We start from the raw sequence: 21678 nt of genomic DNA on the forward strand, positions 1-21678 counted from the left end.
GCAAAATGGGAACAAGACCAATGGCCCTACCAAACTCCTCGGGTTGCTAAGCAGCTCTAGTGACATTGAAAGCCATAAAATTGCGTGCACATGCCCAGCAGTGGTGGACGACGGTAGCTCTGTCCAGGGTCCCACATGCTCCAGCTTCCTGATTTAGAGCGTCTTTGCACCCTAGTTCTGTCACCTCCCGTTTCACACCAAGCTGGGCTAGGGCTTGACAGCAGGGAGTCGCTGTGAACTACCAGCCAGGTCATGCTCTGAGTTAGCAGCAGACCTCCCTGAGAGGATGACGAGAGACAGGCCACAGGCAGGGCCAGGCCAGGGCTGAGAAGGCCCAGCTCAACTGCCTTGGGGTCTGGGCTGGGAGGTCCAACAGCTGGGTGGTTCTGGATTTGCTGTGGAAAGCCAAGGTTTGGGGCAAGGCCCCCAAACTACGGCCCACGGGCCGTATGCCGCCCCCTGAGGCCATTTATCGGGCCTCCGCCGCACTTCCGGAAGGGGCACCTCTTTCATTGGTGGTCAGTGAGCAGCAGGTGCATCCTGTGCTCCTGGAGTCCTGTATGTGGCGGCGCCACAAAGCCGACATTGCTCACGTACAGTACTACTTCCAGTGACGCGGGACGCACACGTCACGGCTCCGGAAGCGCGTCATATCACTTGTTACAGCTAGCAGTGACAAATATGGAACTGGACATTGACCATCTCATTAGCCAAAAGCAGGCCCATAGTTCCCATTGAAATACTGGTCAAAAAAAAAAAAAAGAAATACTGGTCAGTTTGTTGATTTAAATTTACTTGTTCTTTATTTTAAATATTGTATTTGTTCCCGTTTTGTTTTTTTTACTTTAAAATAAGATATGTGCAGTGTGCATAGGGATTTGTTCATAGTTTTTTTTATAGTCCGGCCCACCAACGGTCTGAGGGACAGTGAACTGGCCTCCTGTGTAAAAAGTTTGGGGACCCCTGGTTTGGGGAGTTAGGCAGACCTGGGTGCGAGTCCCAGGTCTGGGTAGAGCCCACTCCTGTGGCAATTATTTGAATAAAATGGGATAGTGCAGTGGGCCATTTGGTACCGGTCCGCAGAGAAAGAATAAATAACTTATATTATTTCCGTTTTATTTATATTTAAGTCTGAAAGATGTTTTATTTTAAAAAAATGACCAGATCCCCTCTGTTACATCCGTCTAAGACTCACTCTTGACACTTGTCTTGGTCACGTGATACATTTATCCATCCCACCCTAAAGGCCGGTCCATGAAAATATTTTCTGACATTAAACCAGTCCATGGCCCAAAAAAGGTTGACACACTTAGCCTAGAATCTGGCACACAGTGAGCAGTCAGTGAGTGTGTGTATGGTGGGGGGTCAGAGAAAGTACAGTTGGTGGAGGGGGTGCTGGGGGTGCTGAGAGGAAGGCAGAAAGACAGACACGGAGATCTCCTGCAGGAGGCAGTGGCCCTCCCCGAAGGGAGCCAGGAGCTGCTGGGGCCTCAGAGGGGCGGGGCGGGAAGACTGGGAGAGTTCACTGAGGGAGGAATGGTGTGCTTACACAGTGGTTTAAGAAAGGGTATCCCAGGACCAGGAAGCAGCACAGTAAAGGACCAGGAGGGGAGGGTATGGTGCCCCGCCACAGATGAGGGTGATGATGGGGCTTGAGGGTGGATAGTAGTGTGTACGGTCCAATCACAGAAGGACCAAATGATTGTCCCTTTGCTAAGCCCCTGTCTTTGTTCATTCTCAGGGTTTAGTTCACAACATCTCAGAATCTTACTGTATTGTTTCCCTTCTCTTCATCCCCTGTGTCTCTGCTCTCCTCTCATTGTTCTGTTTATCCCCTGACCCCCTCCCCTGATCAGGGCCATCCCCAAGCCCCTGCCCTGAGACTCTCCCACCCCTGCCTTCTGTCCAGACACCAAGCTGTGGGGTCAGGCTGGTTCCCGGAGGCAGGAGGAAAGCGTGGCTCTGCTCTCAGGGTGGAAGGGGTTTGGCCACAGCCATCCCCACCTGTGGCCTGGGAAACAGGGGCCTGTGGACTTCTGCCCGACCAGGTTGGGCGTGAGGGATCCAGGCATCCTGGTCCCGCTGCAGGTGGGCGAAAACTAGACTCTAGGAGCTGAGTTGGAAGACATGTGCTTCTGTCCAGTGTTGCCACCACAGAATCACCAAATGTTGACACTTGAGGGACCTCAGAGGAGAAAGGGCTTGCTTTCTCAAGGTTGCCCACCAAACCTTTCCACTTAATAATGCTGCTTCTACAAAAATCAGGTGACCATGTGAATAGTTAACCCTTATTTCTGCACAGCCCAATGTCATCTGGGCCTCATGAGTCTTGTGAGATTCTGGAAGAATTGCCTCAAACCCCCAAGGTGGAGAGGCCCAGAGCATCCCGAGCCTGCTAGAGATGCTGGCCCTTTCCCAGCCTCTCCCATCGGCACGATCCAGTTCCTAGTTCACAGACTCTGTCCGCCCCCCCCACCCCCACCCAACATCACCCAGGGAAAGTCTCAAGCACTTCGCCAGGTTCATCAGCATTCTCCTCTTGCTTGTCAGAATTTCCTGAATTTTAGTAAAATTTTCAGAAGGTGCAGAAGTCTGAGGGGAAGGAACACGTGGCTCAGCCAGCTCCCCCCTCCTCCCTACCCCTCTTCCTTCTCTCCTTAGATCCTCTCCTCCTTCCCCCCTCTCCCGGCCCCTCACAGTGGTCTTGGCCTCCTCGGAACACTCTGTGTCCACGGCGTACCCCTTCCAGAGCTGGCACTTTCCACCCAAGGTGAGGCTTTCCCTGAAGGGGAGTCTTATCCAGCCGCATTTTCCCCGACCCCGAAGTGCATCTGGGTGCCTTCCTCACTCACACCAGCGGTTCTCTGTTCCTGCTCTCTCCCCAGTTCTTTTACCAAGCTGTCGCTCGTGCTTCAACATGTCCTTAAAACTGCAGGTTCCTCCAAGCATCCGCCGGACTCTGGAGCAAGGCCTGGAGCCACGCTGTATGGGCAGCCCAGAGGTGGGATGGGGGCAGATGTGCCCGCTCACGGGGCAGGCCCTGTGCTGCTCAGTGTCTTCTTTCCAAAAGAAGCCAGAAATCTGGGCATTCCGATGAAATTACCTGAGTTTTACACATTGACCAGGACGCCCAGGGAGCCGTGGCTCCGTGGCCTCGTTCACAGTGTGCCTCATGATAGCTCCCAGCACCCAGCGCCTCCGGGCTTCGGATCCCAAGGCAATTCCTATGAGCTCTCCCTGCTCCGGGCTTGCCCCAGACATCTCGGACACAGGCCCGAGATACGCAGGGCGGCCCTGAAGACCCACCCCCATAGGAAGGAGAACAGAGCCAGGCCACAGGGAAGGGACGACAAAAGAAGCTGAGATGTATCCCCACCTGCTTTGCAGGGAAGAGGCCTGGCTTGGCTTTGCCTCTGGCTTGCTGTGTCACCTGAAGTCTCTTTTCCTCTGAGTCTGTGTCCTCACCTATAACATGGGTATAAAATTCCTGGTTCCTTCACCGGTCTGCTCTGAGGTCAAAATCAAAAAGCGATCTTAGTATGAGGATTTATGACGTGCAAAGGGCTAGAAATGTTAGGCCCTATTACTGCCCTTGTCAGGCCTTAACTTCCCCAAGAGGATCCCCACCCCAGCTATGACTTGTACAATCACAGACATTCCTGCTAGATTCCAAGGTCAAAATTGGGATGCCTCTCTGGTCAGGACCAGGCAGGGGTCTGCTGGTGCACTGGCATCCTCATACTGAGCACAGGTTCCTTGCCCTTCTCAACCATGGCCTGGCCACCTCTCCCACTTCATTGGGTAAGTGGTTTCGGACCCCATACCCGCTGCTCCGGAACCACCACAGGTGCACCTGAGCAAGGGTGCATAACAGCAGTGATTGAGTAAGTCCACGAGTCAGAGCCTGGCCTTCATCCAGCTCCACGGAGCCGGCGTGGCAGTGCCCAGGGCCTGGAAACTGGCTGGTGAGCAGCCCACAAAGCGGCCCCTCCTGTGCCAACCTGCAGCATGATGCAGTGCACAGGGCGTGGGACGGGGTCAGGACACCTGCACTGGGTCTCCACTCAGTCACCTCCTTCTTGCTAGAGTTCTTTTCTAGGCCTGTTTCTCCATCTATAAAAAGAAGAATTGAATTAGTGCATAATTCTCTTAGTGTTTGGAAATGGGGAGTCAGAGGAGGGAGATCTGTACTGTTACAGTGACCAGAGGACACTCCTGGCATTTAGTGCCCAGGGCCAGGGGTTCTGAGAGCCCAGCACTGGATAGGAGAGCCCCGCACAACAAAGAACTCTACACTCTCCAAAGAAAACAATGCCGGAAGTGCCCTTGTGGAGAAACCCTGGTGGGTGATTTCACAGGTCCCTTCCAGATCTGAGATTCTGGAAACATTCACTCAAACCGGTAATCAAACGTTCTTAAAAAGAAAATTCTTACCTTGAAACAACAGCTTCTAGCTTTGCTGCCTTGGAGATGTGGGGCTGGGCAGTTGCGATAAGCAGCCCAGCCCCGGAGGGAGCCGGAAGGTTCCTCCCGGCTCCAGCGCTGTGACTCTCTGCAGTTGGAGATAATGATGACGGTTTACACAGAAGGAGCAGGCTTTCGGCTCTCTAAAGCCTGCTAAACACACCGGCACCTCCTTTGATCATCTTGCCAATGCTGGGAGGCTGCAGATGCGGCAGTCATGGCTCAGAAAGGCTTCGAGATGTGTTCAGAGTCACACAGCTGGCAAGTGATGAACCAAGTGCTCTTTCCCTCCTTGCCCAGGCTCCCTTGAAGGGACCCCCACCCCACCCCCAAGAGGCTGTGTTGACTCACCTGCCTTCCCAGGAAAAGTATCTTAAGACTCTGAAATACAGCCTAAAGCTTAGACACGCTCCCCTCCCCAACCATCACATTTATATACACACACATCCTCACCTATCAATTTTACCATATATTTCAAAAAATCAAAGTTGAAATTAAAAAAAAAGAAATCAGTAATGGCCCAGAGAACATGCTGTGAGAGCCAGCTCTGAGACGTGGTGAGAAGGGAAGGCGCCCCTCCCTCGGAGAACCCCTGGCCAGGTGGGCCTTGCAAATGTGAGCACCCAAACGCAGTGACAGCAGGAAAGACCAAAAGCCCCACGGTCCCAGGGAAGGCCTGTGGAACCCGCCCCGCCCCCAACCCAGACCCCCACCCTCCCTGCCGGGCCTCGAGTCCCGCCCAGCCCCACGCAGGACACCCAGAAGCACGGCTTTGCGGGGTCTGGTCCAGGGTCAGAACACAGACAAACTGTCAAGTTTGACCTTGTGCTGAGCTGTCACTCTGTGTCAGAGGTATGCAAGTCACAAAGAAATCTTCACTCCTAACCAAAAATCTGTGGAGGACACATGTCATCCTGTTGTTTAAGATCCCCCAAGGCCTCGCCTCACTGCCCCGAGGGCAACCGTGGACCAGCAGCACCCGTGCCATGTGGGGGCATGCTAGAACGGCAGCGCCCCGACCTGCTGACCCGGTCCTCCTGCTAACGAGCTCCCCAGGTGGCTCGTGCACTGGCCCTCGCTGTGACACTCCAGCCGCCCTGGCCTCCTTTTGGTTCCTAAATCCTGCCGAAGTCTTTGCTGTTTCAGGTCCTTCCCACTTGCAGTTCCCTCTCCTAGGGATGGTCTCCCTAGATTCTCACAGGGCTGGTCTTTCCCATCATTCTGGTCTCAGATGAAATGTCAAATGTCACCACTGCAGAAGAGCCTTCCCAGACTACCTGATCTGAAATAGGTCCCCCTGCTAGCACCCCTCAAAGTACCTTGAAGCTTTCTTTAGGGACGTATGTCACTGCTCTACTCTTAGCTGTACCATGTGGTTCCTCAACCTCCTGGGCCCTCCACTAGAATGCACTTTCCGGGCAGGCAGACATCCTGTCCTTATACACCTGGGCCCCAGCATGGGGCACAGTGTGGGATGCACATTGGCACCTGAGAAATATTGATTGCGTTTTTCCTGAATGAGGCAATGTAGGACAAGTATAGTCACCCCTCCATTATTCAGGCCCACATTAACTATACCGTAAATTAACCCATGGGCTCTCTCTGCAAATGGGCAACTGGGATCTGGAAAAAGGTGGGGACTTGCCCACGTTCACCCAGTGAGACCAAGGCCTTTGACCTTTCAGGACTCAATGCCTCAACCCGCGCTCAGACCCCCTGCCCGTGGTCTGTGCAGCCTGACAAAGCAGAGTGGTTGCAGGGGCCACTGACCTACATTGTGAATAATTGCATTATGCAGAGGGACTCAGGCCAGCTGCTCTCCGTACAGTGCACAGATGGGGGAGGCTCTCCCCAGCAGCTTCTGCACGCCTCCCGCTGCGCCGCAGCTGGACCAGGAGTCAGGTGTCAGCACTTGCAGCCCCCGACCATCGCAGACATGTGTGGCCTCTGCTGGGCACTGCTCCCTGTCAGGCAGGGAAAGCATGCTATTGGCTGGAATTCAGCTTGCATCACCAAAACGCAGCGTTGGCAGAGCTCCGGGGGCTTCGGGGAAGGCCTCGATTGAACGCTTAGCAATTAAGTCATTCTTTCCACAAGTCTACCTCTCAATTTATAGAGCAGGTTTATACCCACTGTCTCCTTGGACTTTGATGGGATGCTTTGAGAGAGGCGGGGCAGGTTGGAGGAGCTCAGGGTGGGGGAAGAAAGAACACGGGTTTGTGAGTCAGACAAACCTGGGTTTGAATTTCAGCTCCGACACTTTCTAGTTAGAGATTTGGGACAAGTTACTTGACCTCTTCGTGCCTCAGTTTCCTCATCTGTAAAATGAATATAATACCTTGTTGGATTCTTTTTTTTTTTTTTTTTTTTTTTTTTGTATTTTTCTGAAGTTGGAAATGGGGAGGCAGTCAGACAGACTCCCGCATGCGCCCGACCAGGATCCACCCGGCACGCCCACCAGGGGGCAACGCTCTGCCCATCTAGGGCATTGCTCTGTTGCAATCAGAGCCATTCTAGTGCCTGAGGCAGAGGCCATGGAGCCATCCTCAGTGCCCGGGCCAACTTTGCTCCAATGGAGCCTCGGCTGCGGGAAGGGAAGAGAGAGACAGAGAAGAAGGAGAGGGGGAGGGGTGGAGAAGCAGATGGGCGCTTTTCCTGTGTGCCCTGGCCGGAAACCGAACCCAGGACTCCTACACGCCAGGCCGATGCTCTACCACTGAGCCAACCGGCCAGGGCCCCTTGTTGGATTCTTATGAGGCTTGACAAGATAATGTGTACTGAGTTCACAGCTTAGCAACTAGACATCACTGTCCTCCATGACCAGCACCACTTGGTGTTCTTAGCGTGGCTGTTATTGGTGAAGTCCACCCACTCTCCTGAGCCTGCCTTTCATGGAAACATCCTGATCCTAATAGAATGGAAGCTCCATGAGGACAGGGCGCTTACCAGTCCTGGGGACTGCTACATTCTCCATGCCCAGAATGGTGCCTGGCAAATGGTGGTGCTTGACAGTTCTATATTAAATGAATGGTAAATGAAGGAATGAATGAATGATTACTTAGGTAATTGCCCAAGTAAGCAGCAAGTGAGGAAGGGAAATAAAGAAGAAAACAAAGCAAGTTGAAAGTTCTTGTAGGCCAGTATCCAGAGCAAGGGAAACGTTCTTTGGCCAGCGGAGATGCGGTAGTCCACAGCTGTGCAGGGGAGTGGGCCTGAAGCCCGGATCAGACCCTGATATGAGGTCCCATCTTGGCATCTGTAGAGGTTAGTGCCCTGTGCTCACTAGCTCTGGGCTGCATGGCTGGCCCACAGGAGAACAGGTTGAATGGGGTGGGCAGGCACAGCCTGAGCCCAACAGCTCCTCAGTAGTAGCCCCCCACCCTGCCCCATCCCCACTGCCCTGGAAGGGGGACAAAGGGTCCTCCATAGTACCTGGAAATCTGGCCTTGTGTAAGGCCCTGTGTGCCTTTTAGAGTAGCACAGAATGTTCCTCAGGGCTTTGTCACTTACACCAAGCCACAGAAGTAGCTCTGTGCCCACAGCCCCTGGGTGGAACTCTCTGCACAGTTCTTTGGTGTCCTCTAGTGGTGCTTTGGTGCATGACAGTGACTCCAAGTAAGTGTTCAGGTGGTGGCTGTGCTCCCTGTCCCCTCCTGCTGCGTGGTCAGGCACACTTCTCCCTGTGTCACTGCCAGATCACTCTGAACTCCAGTCTCAGGCATGACCATGCCTCTTCTTGTCTTATCTGGAGAAGACAAGAAGAGATGTGGCTCTTACATTTTGCTCTGAGATCCAATACAAGGGTCTTCTGACTTTATTTAGACTCCTCATCCCCCAGCCTGAACCCAAATGTCATCACTCCTAAAACCACCCCCAACCTGTGCCATTTCAATCCATGTCCAGTGTGCACAGGCCTGTGAGTGGGTGATGTTTCCTACCAGGAGATGTTGTAGCTTATTGCTGGATCAGATTCTGTGTACTGAGGAGATAGTGTAGAAGCATCTCTGCCTACCCTCGGGGCCAGTGACTTCTCTGAAATCATCCCAGGCCCTTGGCTTTCTGCTGCCCCCCCCCCGCCCCTGCCCCAGCAGCCAAGGTCTATGCTTAAGCTTGTGGAGATGGGTGGGGACTAAAAGACAAGGTATAAGAATTACAGGATTGGCCCTGGCCGGTTGGCTCAGCGGTAGAGCGTCAGCCTAGCGTGCGGAGGACCCGGGTTCGATTCCCGGCCAGGGCACACAGGAGAAGCGCCCATTTGCTTCTCCACCCCTCCGCCGCGCTTTCCTCTCTGTCTCTCTCTTCCCCTCCTGCAGCTGAGGCTCCATTGGAGCAAAGATGGCCCGGGCGCTGGGGATGGCTCTGTGGCCTCTGCCTCAGGCGCTAGAGTGGCTCTGGTCGCAACATGGCGACGCCCAGGATGGGCAGAGCATCGCCCCCTGGTGGGCAGAGCATCGCCCCATGGTGGGCGTGCCGGGTGGATCCCGGTCGGGCGCATGCGGGAGTCTGTCTGACTGTCTCTCCCTGTTTCCAGCTTCAGAAAAGATTAAAAAAAAAAAAAAAGAATTACAGGATTTAAAGAGGTCAGAGCAGACCAAGATGAGGACTGGAGGCAGGGACTACTAACAGGGGAAAGGTAAGCAGACTGGAATGTTAGCTGCAGAAGGGGAAGGACAGAGCAGCAGCAGTTGGATGAAAGTTACCTGATGGGGTCTTGGTCAACCCTAAGGAACACTGGATTCACCAGTGGAAGGTAGTTACTTGGAAAGCCGAGGAGGTACGAAGCAAGAGTGTAGGCACTCACTTTCATCAGGTGGTTGAGCTCAACCCTAGGTCTACAGATCAATGGTAAACGCAAGCAGGTTAAAGGACCAGGTCGAATGTGGGAGGAGGTGATGTATACCTTTACTGCTGCTCTCCCCTTCCTGAAGGAGGGTGTGCAAACTCAAGGCAAGGCCTCTCCAAGAGGAAAGACCAATGCGGGGAGGTATAGGAGGAGAAGGTTCTGGTTCAGAAAAAAAAACTGCAGCTATCTCATCAAGAGTGGAGGGAGGGGTCTGTCACTGAGGGTATATAAGCCAGATAACCATTGTCAGCTTCCTGTGAATAGAGTTATCATTACATTGATTAAGGATTTATGACAGAATCAGTCCTCCACACAGAGAACCTATGAATCCATCATAAATTATTGCCTTTCATTGTAGAACAACAGACACAATCATCGTTAATGGGTTTGCTATTCATGCATGACCACAAAGGGCCTGTGCTACTGCGTTCTGATGTCTGCTTGGTTGTCAGACATTAGAGAAACACAGCTTCTGCCACAAAGTCACTGTTGATCTTGGGACGAAGTCCATTCTCAGTCTTTCCAGTTAATGAAAAGACATCAGGGAAATCCCATCACCCTCAGTATAATCCAGTCTAGCTCCTGAGTGGGTAGCAGTGCAGGAGACATCTCTAGCCTTGGCCCCTCTGACTGTAGTTTCTGGAGATCACTCGGCCCCTGGCTGTCTTTCACTAGTCCCCACTGCCACCACTGCCAAAGCTTCAGGAAACCTTCCTCTCCCCTCTAGCACTCCAGCCTATGTGTGGACCCAGACCATGGAACCATAGAGGCTGAGCTAAGGCTTCCTGTGGCTTGAGACAACCCAAGGTAAATCAAGCCTTAGAGAGCATACAACTGGATGATCTGGTTACAAAATGGGTTGTGCCCACAGGCCCCACCACTCCCAACAACTCCTGCTTCCATGTGGGAGCACCATCTTTCCCCAAAGCATAGGTGCCCAGGCCATGGCTGCCTCAAAGGCCAGGCCTAGAGAACAGGACCCAGAGAAACAGGGTTTTTATTCTCTCCCTGCCGAAGGCCTGCCTTCTACCTTCTACAAGGCCAAAGTGCCCCTTCTTCCTCATGACTGACCCTGGAAATGCCTACCCCTTACCCTTGGCATATAATTTTACCCTAGGCCTCAATAGGACAACATCCTGAATATAGTCCTTTGATGAGATAACCTCAGTGGCATCTGTTCTAAAGACAAACAAATTTTCAAAGAAATCTTCCATTTTACTTAATAAATTTCTTGGTAGTGTATGGCTATAACAGTTCTGTAACTATTTTTTGTCTATTTGTAAGATTAAGCTAATGAGAGAATATTTTGATGTTATTGGAAACCATGTTCTCACTGTAGAAGAAGAAAGATGCAAATATGGGATAAAGGGAGGCAAGCAAGAACCCTGTGGTGGTAGAGTTTGTCTCTATCTAGAGATAGATGATTGAAAGATAGAATGATGATGGATGGATGGATGGATGGATGGATGGATGATACATACGTACATACATGGACCTAGAAGTAATATTCCAGAAAGAGTGAGCACATCTAGTGCTGAGATATTGGTTTCTAAATACCAGTCTCTACTAAAAAGAACCAGGACTCCTTGGAGAAATGGCTGATTCTAAGACTGGGACAAAGAAAGTGTGATTAGAGCTTGGAACATCTTGTGCTAAGAAGTAGGAAAGTGCTCAAAAAAATTAAGAGGAAACATTGAAAAAACACAGAAGGCAGCATGAAGGGGTCTCCATTCTAGAAATGGATGCCAGATCTGGAAAAATTTGAGCATCAAAAGAAATAATCATATTACTAGATTAAATAGAAACCTACAAGTCTATACAGATATCCATTTTTTTTTTAATGAGAAAAAAGGGAAGATCTTGTTTACAATAGAATGCCAGGTATTTGAGTGGAGTCATGGTGTTAGAAAATCATTTTGCAACCACAAAAATAATGTGACTCAGGTAAGAATCATCAATGGATGCTGAAACCACTGAGTTAATGTTTGTAGGGGAACAGGATACTCACACAGGCTTAAAGTGTCTCCCACAGATTATTTATTAATTACAAGAGGGAAATGGTACCTTTGAGTGGAGAGTTCTGGCAGACATCACCTCAACCAAATGATTATAGTTAACATCACCAATAATAGGACAAAATGCCATCAAGTGCCCCCAAAGCGAAACGCCTGGGAGGCCAAAACATCACTTACATAGGATTCCTGCCAAGAATGCATTACCTAAATCTAATCATGAAAACACATTCAGACAGACCCAAATTGAGGGACAGTCTACACAAAATAACTGAACCGGATACTTCAGAAATATCAATGACATGAAAAACCAAAGTAACTGAGCCGGATACTTCAGAAATATCAATGACATGAAAAACCAAAGTAGGCTGAGGAACTGCTTGAGATTAAAGGAGACTACAGGCAGGACAAGTCGATGCAATACGTAGTCCCAGACTGGATCTTGCTTTGGAAAAACCGCAGTTGCCTTAAAGGACATTCTTAGGCCAATTGGTGAAATTTGGAAATGGATGGTGTATTAGATAATGTACTGTATCAGTGGTAAATTTCCCAAAATTGGCGAAGTGTGCGTGTGGTTAGGTAAGAGAATCTCCTTGTTCTTGGGAAATATGTGCTAGATATTTAGGGGTTAAGGGTCAGGATGTCCGTAACTTACTGTCAGTGATTCAAGAAAAATATATATACACTATTATTTTTTCATTCACTGGGTGTGTTTTTCTCTTCTTGCCACCTCCTGCCTGATCCTCTCAGTTTCCCAGTTCTAATTCCTGAGCTTGGGGAGGATCTTCTCTACCACCCATCTTGGGCAAAGCACTCTGCACTCATGGGTCTCTGACCAGCCTCTGGTTTGGCTGCCTAGAGTCAGGTTCCCACCCGTTGTCCAATCAGCTCTGGCCCAGAGGTCACATGGTACATCACATAGCTACCACCACAGCTCCCTTAATGGGTGGTGGGCAAGAAGGTCTTAGAAGAGCTTGATAGGCCCCATGATTGGCCAGGACACCTGTATCTGCAGTTCCCCGAGTTAATCCCAGAGGGACATAAAGGCCTCCTGACCTCATTGTGTGCCTCCTTCTTGGCCTCACTCTTAACAAATGTTACAGATGCCCGCTCTGGGTCAGGTCTCATGCTAGGTGCTAGGGGCCCAGAAGCAACGCAGTCCCTACCTCCCAGAGCTCTGACTCAAGTTGGAAGGGCATACAGAACACGGATAGCTTTAGTGCAGGCGGGATCACCACCGACCAAGAGAACGCAATCAATGCCTGTTGAGGCCTGCCCCCACGGGAACACAGAAGTAGGAAAAGAGGTGAGGTCCCAAAAGCCTTGTGGACAGTCTCACTAACTATGGCTTATGGGAGGGAAAAGGACAGACAGACAGGGACCCAGCTGCTGGAAAGGCGCCCCATGCCATCCCTGGGTTTCTGTTTTTTCTTTGCACAGCCGGACCCAGCAGGACGGGACATCTCCATCCGCCCTCTCCTGGAGCACTGTGAGAACACCCACATGACCATCTGGCTCGGCATCGTCTATGCCTACAAGGGGCTTCTCATGGTAGGTGCAGAGCAGGAGGCTGAGGGCACGGAAACGCTTCTCTGTTGGACTCTCCCTCCTGGGGGCCTCCATCAGCATGACAATAAACAGCCCCCAGGACTAAGCACTTACTCCTGCCAGGCCCGTCTGCCATGTTACCGCAATTGCCATAACAACCCTATGAGATAGTACAAATAATCTCCCCATTTCACTGATGAATATGCTGAGGCTCTGTGTGCCCAAGGTCACTCAGCCACTAAGTAGCAGAGTCAAAAATGAGGTACCAGAGAGGAACCCCGAAACCAGCGGCTGCCTCTGTACCCCTTCTGGAACGGCAGCTGGTTGCTATGTAGGACATGTTCGCACCCCGGATTTCACTGGATCTTCTAAATCCGGGGAAGGTTAGTGGACTCTCTGAGTTTATAGATAGGGAAAATAAGGCTCACAGAAGTTAAGTGACTTGCCAGAGGCCACCTGGGAACCTCCGATCTCGGAAACAGCCCTTTTCACTCCACTCATCTGCTAAAATAAAAGATCTGCTCACACAATTGTGGAATTTCAAAGTCAGGAAGAACTTGAAAGGTCAGTCCCACCTTACCTTATCCCGCATCGACCCTTGAATCTTCTCCCCACATCCTGTAGAAACTGTCTCCACTTATGGTCCCTCCAGTGACAGGAAGCTGCTACTACACCCTCCTCCGATCGTTCTGCGGGGAAGTTAAGCCAGCATCTGCCTCTCTGTGGCCTCTACTTAGGAGTGGAAAATGAGGCCCTCTCCAAAAAGTTAAATAAACTGGGATTCCTTACGTTGCTCAAGTGATTCCTCACCTGTTGCTGCTTCCAAAAACTCTTAGTGAATGACCCTGGGTCCTTCAAGGAGCCACACCAGACGAGCAGGTGTTACGGGACCGTAGCAAAGATTGTCCTCACTTCATACTAGTTGAGACCCTCTGTGTTTCCATAGAGGTCCTTTGAGAACTACTGGGTGACCATCTGAGCCCCTCAAGGTGATGAGCTGGAGGTTTCCACAGGAGGAGCCCAGAATGAAAATGGGACCTTGAAGACCGGCCCAAGGTCCTAGGCTTGGAGAAGGTCACACTCTGGAGACATGGTCACCACAGGTGGCACAGACCCGAGAGTAGAACCATCATCAGTGGGCAGAGTTGCCAGAGGGAAGCCCTCTGGTCCATGTAAGGAAGGATTTTGTATAGCAGAGCAGTGTTCACAGATGTGATGGAGCCCCCTGGCAAGGAGTGAGCTCGCTGTCACCGGAAGTATGCAAAATCCATGGCTAGCCTTTCCCTGGCCCTTGTTGAATAAAGAGAGTGAAACTAGACTCTTTCTAGCGTCCCTCAGTTTCCATGTTCTTGATCTTGACTGTGAAATTAGGGTATGTGAATCAGATTCACGCTAAACTGGATTTATCTGTAGTGTTTTGGCCATTCATTACCTCCCCCACCTACTTCCAGAAGTGGCTGGAGATGACTATATCTCTTCCAGTAAAGCTAATACTTTCAGTCAGATTATGTCAATAAAACTGTATCTGACAGCACAAATGCTTTATTGTTTCCAGTGTATGCAAAGAATTGTCCGTATCCCTCCTGGCCTCTCAGGTTTATAACTAAAAGCCCCCCTCATAGCCCCTCCTGCTCTGATCCTCCGAGTCTCAGGACTGGAAAGAGCATGCCCAGCCCAGTACGCCCGGTCTGCTGTCAGCTGTTCCAACATCCTTGAACCCCGCAGACCACCATGAGCATCCCTAACAAGTGTTCTTTCACTCACTGCCTCCACACCTCCAGTGATGGGGAGCTCCTCGCTTCAAGGCAGCCTGTGTGGATGGTGTGTTAGCTGCCATAACAAATTTATTCTCTCACAGTTCTGGAAGCCGGAAGTCTGAGATTAAAGCAGGGTCGTGCTCCGGCCGGAGGCCCTAGGGGAGAATGCGTCCTTGCCTCTCCCAGGATCTGGTGTCTCCAGGCATTCCCTGGCTGTGGCCGCATTACTCCAGTCTCTGCCTCCAACTGCACATGGCCTTCTCTTCAAGTCTGTTCTCCAAGTGTCTCTTATCCAGACTCTTGTCCTTTGACTTAGGGCCTGCCCCGATAATCCAGAAAGTCTCATCTCCAGACCCTTAATTTAATCTTCCCAAATAAGATCACATTCACAGTTTCCGTGGATTAAGATGTGACATCTCTTTTAGGACCAACAGTCAGCCCACTACAGATGGGTTGCTTTACTAGAAAGTTCTTTCTTATCCTCAGCTGAAGTTGCCCTGAATGTTACCTGTGCCCATGAAGCCTCTGTGAGCTCCATAAAAGCCTAAAAAGGAGTTAGTCTCTGTTTCCTCCTGGCATTCTTCAGAGATTCGTGGCCGACCGCTAAGCCCCCAGACCTGCCCTTGTTTTATGACTGGTGGAGACTCTCACGACGGTCTGGTGGCCCCCTGGCAGTGTGCCAGAGAGCCGGAGTTCTGGCACCCATCCAGCCCTGACACTCCGGCCGGGGGACCTCGGGCAGGCCATTTGGCCTTGACCAGCCTCTGCTCCTCCCCCTGTGAGCTGTGGACAGCCAGGCCCAGTGCCCCTGTGGGACTGCGGGGGACCGCCTTCGAAAGAACCAGCACAAAGCAGGCTTCACTGCTGGTGGTTTCCTCCCCTTCTTCGGTGTCTGCTTCCTGGCCTTCTGGTTCCCCATTTTAAAAGGAACTTTTTCAAAATAAATCAATCTGTGAGAAAACACTAAGAAAAGGAGAAGAAAACAACAATGATTGCATAAAAATAATACTAATTACAACAAATGCCTTTTAAATTCTGTATAGGACATTTCCATTTTTAAAATGCTTTCAGATAACATCCCTTCATTGCATCAGGAAAGAAACCTTATGAGATAGGTGTTATTCTATATTTTATTTTTTTTAAGTGGGAGGAGGGGAGATAGTAAGATAGACCTCTGCATGCACCCCGGTCAGGATCCACCTGGCAACCCCCATCTGGGGCCAATGCTTGACCCAATCAAACCACTGGCTGCAAGGAGGGAAAAGAGAGAGAGAAGAGGGAGGGGAAGAGAAGCAGGTGGTCGCTTCTCCTGTGTGCCCTGACCAGGGATCAAACCCAGGACATCCGCACACTGGGTCGACACTCTTATCTTCTGAGCCAACTGGCCAGGGACTGAGAGAGGCATTATTATTATTCCCATTTCACAGATGTTGAAACTGAGGTCCTGAGAGGTGAAGTGACTCTCCCAGAGTCATACAGCCAGTGGACAGCAGAGCAGATTCCCGATCTTCCAACCTTGTGTCAGCCACTCTACTACCACATGACATCCTGCTGCCAAATTAAACCAAACCTCAAAACCTAGGCCCTGCTGTGATGCTAAGTGGTTCGTGCAGGTCTCGATGCCCAAGCTTCTGTGATGAGATCAGAGGGAAGAGGGGCCTTTGTGGGAAGGTCTCCTAGGGGGGCTGGACTGCAGCAGAAGCCCCCGGACCAGTCCGCAATCTTGGTCAGCTCTTCCTCCCACCCACACCACCATTTCTGCCCTGTCTTTAATCTGCACTTCCTTCTGTCTTTAATCCTGCCCTCCCTTAGACTACCTATGGAGATAAACTCTCAACACCCTGCTGCGGATTACATTTCAGTTCTATCCTGCTCAATTCTGTTGGGAGATATTGATTAGGAGTAGAGCTGCAAGTGACAAAAGATAGTGGTAATAATAACAGTAGGTTAAGAGAGAGTTCATTTCCCTCTCAAGTAAGCAATCTAGGAGAGATGTGAGGGCTCCCAGCAGCTGAGCTCCTTACATCCTGTGGGTCCCCCATCTTCTTCATGCTATTTCCACATTGTAGTCTAAGATGACTTAGTGGTCAGAGATGGCTGCTCAAGCTCCACCCATCACATTCCACTCCACCTATTAGGAAGGAGGAAAAGAAGCACCTTCCTCTTTAAAGACGCTTGCCAAAATGTATACACAGTTGTACTTACTACATGGCATTGTCCAAAACCTAGTCATGTATAGACTAGGAAATACAGTCTCTATTCTGGGTAGCTATGTGCATTGTGAGAGTAAAAAATGTCCCAGACATGGGCTTGTCCAGTTTACTGGAAAAGAAAGACTGGACTGAACTTCTAAAGATAGAGACACAGTCCGTTTTTGCCACCATATTGCTATGTGTCCTTGGGCAAGTCCCTTCCTCTCTCTGGGCCTCAGTGTTTTCTATTGAATGCAGGGAAGTAGTCGTGATCATGTCTCAAGTTCCTTCCCACTATGGCCTCCTGTGGGTCTGTGCATGAACCAGGGGTGGAGGCGAAGGAGAACCAGACAGCGGTAACTCTCCCAATCTGCACCCCTAGACTCAACCAGGGCCATCGGGGAAGACAGATGATGACATTTAGAAGACCTGGCTGACAGCAAAGCCCCAGCCTCCCTCCCCACAACCCCCACTTCCTGAGTAACCCTCAGTTCAGTTGCTTCTCAGAGCGGCGAGCGTGTGCCGTGCCGCCACTTGGTAACAACCGTTTCCCTCTCTGTTCACCGTTTCAGTTGTTCGGTTGTTTCTTAGCTTGGGAGACCCGCAATGTCAGCATCCCCGCGCTCAATGACAGCAAGTACATCGGGATGAGCGTCTACAACGTGGGCATCATGTGCATCATCGGGGCCGCCGTGTCCTTCCTGACCCGGGACCAGCCCAACGTGCAGTTCTGCATCGTGGCCCTGGTCATCATCTTCTGCAGCACCATCACCCTCTGCCTGGTGTTCGTGCCGAAGGTACGGGCAGCGGCCCACAGCCCCGACCTCACCACCCTGGCCTCTGGCCTCCAGCTCTGTCACACGGGGATTGCTGACTTTCCTCCACATTCTAAGTTTCACATCCTTTTTGTTTTGGTTTGGTTTTTAAATAAACGCAATTCACATCACAGAAAATTTGGAAAATGCAGAAAAGTAAAAGCTAGATTTTCCCGAACTCTCACACAGTCCCGTCACTCCAAAATAATCACCGTTAATGTTTTGTTTTGGTTTTATATTGTTAATATTTCTGATGCCTTTCCTTTTTTTTTTTTTTTTTTTAAGTTAGACAGATATAGCTGTCGTTATAGCACAAGTGGTGCCTTTTCACTTAATTTTTTGGCCTTTGTATTTCCCCATGTGTATAACATCACTGAGGGAAAGCTTCGTGTTTGCTTGTCTGCTAGATCTCTTATTGGTGAGCATTACGTTTGGTTCCATATTTTTATATTATAAATAACTTTTCTTTTTTTTTTTTTTTTTTGTATTTTTCTGAAGCTGGAAACAGGGAGAGACAGTCAGACAGACTCCCGTATGCCCCAGACCGGGATCCACCTGGCACGCCCACCAGGGGGCAACGCTCTGTCCACCAGGGGGCGATGCTCTGCCCCTCCGGGGCGTCGCTCTGTTGGCGACCAGAGCCACTCTAGTGCCTGGGGCAGAGGTCAAGGAGCCATCCCCAGCACCCAGGCCATCTTTGCTCCAATGGAGCCTCAGCTGCGGGAGGGGAAGAGAGAGACAGAGAGGAAGGAGAGGGGGAGGGGTGGAGAAACAGATGGGCGCTTCTCCTGTGTGCCCTGGCCGGGAATCGAACCCGGGACTTCTGCACGCCAGGCCAACGCTCTACCACTGAGCCAACCGGCCAGGGCCAATAACTTTATTTTTATACAACACATTTTTCTTGTTTCCAGTTATCCCCTTGAGTAGCAGTAGTAGTATTAGTGGACATAAAGAATAATGGTTTTTAACAACCTCTTACATTTTCCATTTTCTGAAAAGCTGACCTTTGGGACCATCCCGAGAAGTATTTTTCAAACATTATCCCACCCAGCAGCACGTGAACCAGAGGCCTTGACCTTCTAGAACCCCCCAGTAGCTGGTCTGCACAGAGGGAAGCCTGACCTTGGGTAGGGCCGGTGTCAAAAGTAGAGGAAAAGCAGGAAACAGAGTGGGGAAGGAGTTGTTGGCCCAAGTGGGGGCATCTGTGCCTAGGAGAAGGAACGGGGTCCTTCCTCCCAGAGGCTGCCCATGGCACCTGCGTCCTCCCAGGTGCCCTGTTTGTCCCCAAGCAGGATCCGCTCTATTCTAAATGCCGCTGGCGTGTACTCCTTCCTTCTCTGGTTGTCAACACCTGCCCAGGCTCTGGGCCGATGCCACCACTCCTCCGTCTGCACTCTGATGTTCGCTCTGTCCTGTAAGCCACACCAGCTGATTCAAAGCCAGCTCTGATCATGCCACTCTGCTCTGTCACCCTCAATAGGCCTGCGTGGCCCTCCTGGCTCCATGATCAAGTCTCTGACACTGGGCTGCCTTTTAGGACCCTTCAGTCTCCTCGTCTCCCCAGAAACCCCTGTCTGCCATCCAAACTGCCCTTCTCCATCGCGGCCTGAGCCCCAGGCCTCCCTGTGATGGCGTGTGCCATTTCTTCCCCCTGGGGTCCCCTTGCCCTCACCATCCTGCAGACTTTCCACAAAGCTCAGCGCCTCGCGTCTGGACCATGAGATCCTGGTGGTCAGGGGCCATGGCTCACTCAGCCCCTGCTCTCCAGGACTGAGCCAAGAGCCTGCCTCAAACCAGAGGTGTTTCTCAACTGAATGAGTATAAGATCAGGGTTAAGGGGCAACTCTTTCTCTTCTATAAAAATATCTTTGTCAGGGACAGAGCTGGTCATTAGTGCACCCCAGGCGCCCACCAGTGGTTCTGACCAGGAGAAGCCTTTCCTCCCTCCCACGGTCTTCACAACTGTCACCTTCAGGTTTATTTTCCCCGTGGCTCAAGGCCGAAGGCAGAGCAGGCTCAGCTGGAGCCAGGCCTGAGGGGCCCTGGGTGGGCTGTGAAGAACGGTGGAGATGCAGGGAATCGGGGTCAGGAGACCAGACTTCTACTGACACGGAAGGAAGCAGACACTCAGCGAGGGGAGGGGCTTCCCCCATCACACACAAGCTGACGGAGACAGTCCTGAGCCCGGGGCGCGGGACTGCCAGCAGAGTCCTTTCTGTGGCCCCCTGTTGCCCCCAGTGCCGCCTGCGGGGAGGGACTGGACAGGGCAGGGGAGGGAGGACCCAGGGTTCTCTTTTCAAACCTAATCTGTCCTTTCAGCTTATCACTCTGAGAACAAACCCGGATGCAGCAACTCAGAACAGACGATTCCAGTTCACTCAGAATCAGAAGAAAGAAGATTCTAAAACATCCACCTCAGTCACCAGCGTGAACCAAGCAAGCACATCCCGCCTAGAGGGCCTGCAGTCTGAAAACCATCGCCTGCGAATGAAGATCACAGAGGTACCCCCACAACACCACCAGCCAGGGCCCCGTCTCCCCATTTGAGTCCCTGGGCCCCGATGCAGGGGCTCAGAGCTGCCGCCCCCACCGTGTCTCCTCAAGGACGTCCCTGTGTCACAGCTGTGCAGCCCCATCTGCTGTCATTGCGGCGGCAAGAACCAGGGGGAACGTGAGGCCCTTAGCCAGAATGTGGCAGGAGTTTCTGGCCCACCTGGCCCTGGATTCAAGCCGTCCCCAGAAAGAAGGGCGTTCGTAGAGATTTGTGAGCTTCCACAAGCCGGGAGTGAGTTGGAAAAGCTCAGCTGTGCACCTCCTGTGTGTCTCCACCACTCACACAGGACACTGCGGACACTCCTGGCACCAAATGTGTTGGGTGGAGGGCGTTTCCCACACCAAGCAATTTCCTGTGACACCGACGGGGTATCTTACAATTTAGCTCAAGTCGAACACTAACTACCTGGAGACATGTCAGAGCCCGCGGGTTAAAGGCTTGCTCCCACCCCAGTTCACGAGCCAGCCATAAGGAGTAGGTCCCTGGTTACCCTCAACTTCTGACCAAGTTAATGGAAGGTCCCACGATCCTGTCCTCAGGTTCAGTTCATTTTCTAGAGCAGCTCACAGACCTCAGGGAAACACCTACGTATGTCTACCAGTTTGTTAAAGGGTGTGATAAAGGACACAGGTGAACGGCCGGGTGGAAAGATACACGGGGCGAGCCCTGGGAAGGTCCCGAGCACAGGCGCTCCGCCCCGCGGGGTTGGGTGCGTGGCCTTCCCGGTGTGGGTGTGGACGGCAGCCTGGCCACTCTCCGACCCTGTGCTTCCGGGGTTATTGTGGAACCTTCATCACATAGACACGATCCATTATTAAGTCCATATTCAGCCCTTCTCCTGTCTCAGGAGAATGGGGTGGGCTGAAAATCCAAGTGTCTCATCAGGGCGCGGTCTACGTGATGACCGGCCCTCCTCCAGGAGCCCACCCGGAGTTGTCTCATTAAAACAGAACAGCACTCCTGTCACCCAGGAAACTATACGGGTTTCAGGAGCCCTGTGTCAGGAACCCAGGTGGCAGAGGACAAAATCTATCTTCTGTTATTTAACAGGTGGCTTCCTCCCTGTGTGACCACCCCAGTTTGCCCTCTCCCAACACACCCTGTAATTGCCTGCGTCTGTGTGATGCCCACAGGGAGGGGGAGTGGAGAGAGACTCTCAGGGGAGAGAATTTGCTGCGGCAGACCCGCCTTTGTCCTGCGGGCCCTCAGCTGGGGCTCGAGTATTGCAGGGAGGGCCATAGCTGTATTGATTCCGTTGTGCCCAAGCCAGTCCTCACATTCTGGACTTTCTGTACCGGGAAGGAGAAACCAAATTACCTTCCTCTGTCACCCTTTGGGCCGAGGGTTGTGACTGGGCCTGTAGTGCTCGGGACGTGTGCTTAATGCAGGAATTCTGATTCAATGTGAGGGCGAGGAACAAAGGGCCGTGTGTAGGTTAGGACACTGGCTAAGTCAGCTTGACAAAGAGGCCCCAAAATAAAGTGCCCCCCCCA

The 21678-nt window shown here is 51.6% G+C and overlaps 1 protein-coding gene across 1 annotated transcript in view; it reads left to right on the forward strand.

Annotated features, from left to right (window-relative positions):
• Nucleotides 1–21678, forward strand: part of GABBR2 (gamma-aminobutyric acid type B receptor subunit 2) — a 383643-nt gene that overhangs the window by 350577 nt on the left and 11388 nt on the right. Inside the window, exons 14-16 of the mRNA XM_066367578.1 lie at nucleotides 12760–12870; nucleotides 17389–17613; nucleotides 19951–20133. Coding sequence (XP_066223675.1) covers nucleotides 12760–12870; nucleotides 17389–17613; nucleotides 19951–20133 — 519 coding nt within the window. The remainder of the gene's footprint in view (nucleotides 1–12759; nucleotides 12871–17388; nucleotides 17614–19950; nucleotides 20134–21678) is intronic.

Source organism: Saccopteryx leptura, chromosome 2 (assembly GCF_036850995.1).
Source record: "Saccopteryx leptura isolate mSacLep1 chromosome 2, mSacLep1_pri_phased_curated, whole genome shotgun sequence".
Classification (NCBI taxonomy): domain Eukaryota; kingdom Metazoa; phylum Chordata; class Mammalia; order Chiroptera; family Emballonuridae; genus Saccopteryx; species Saccopteryx leptura.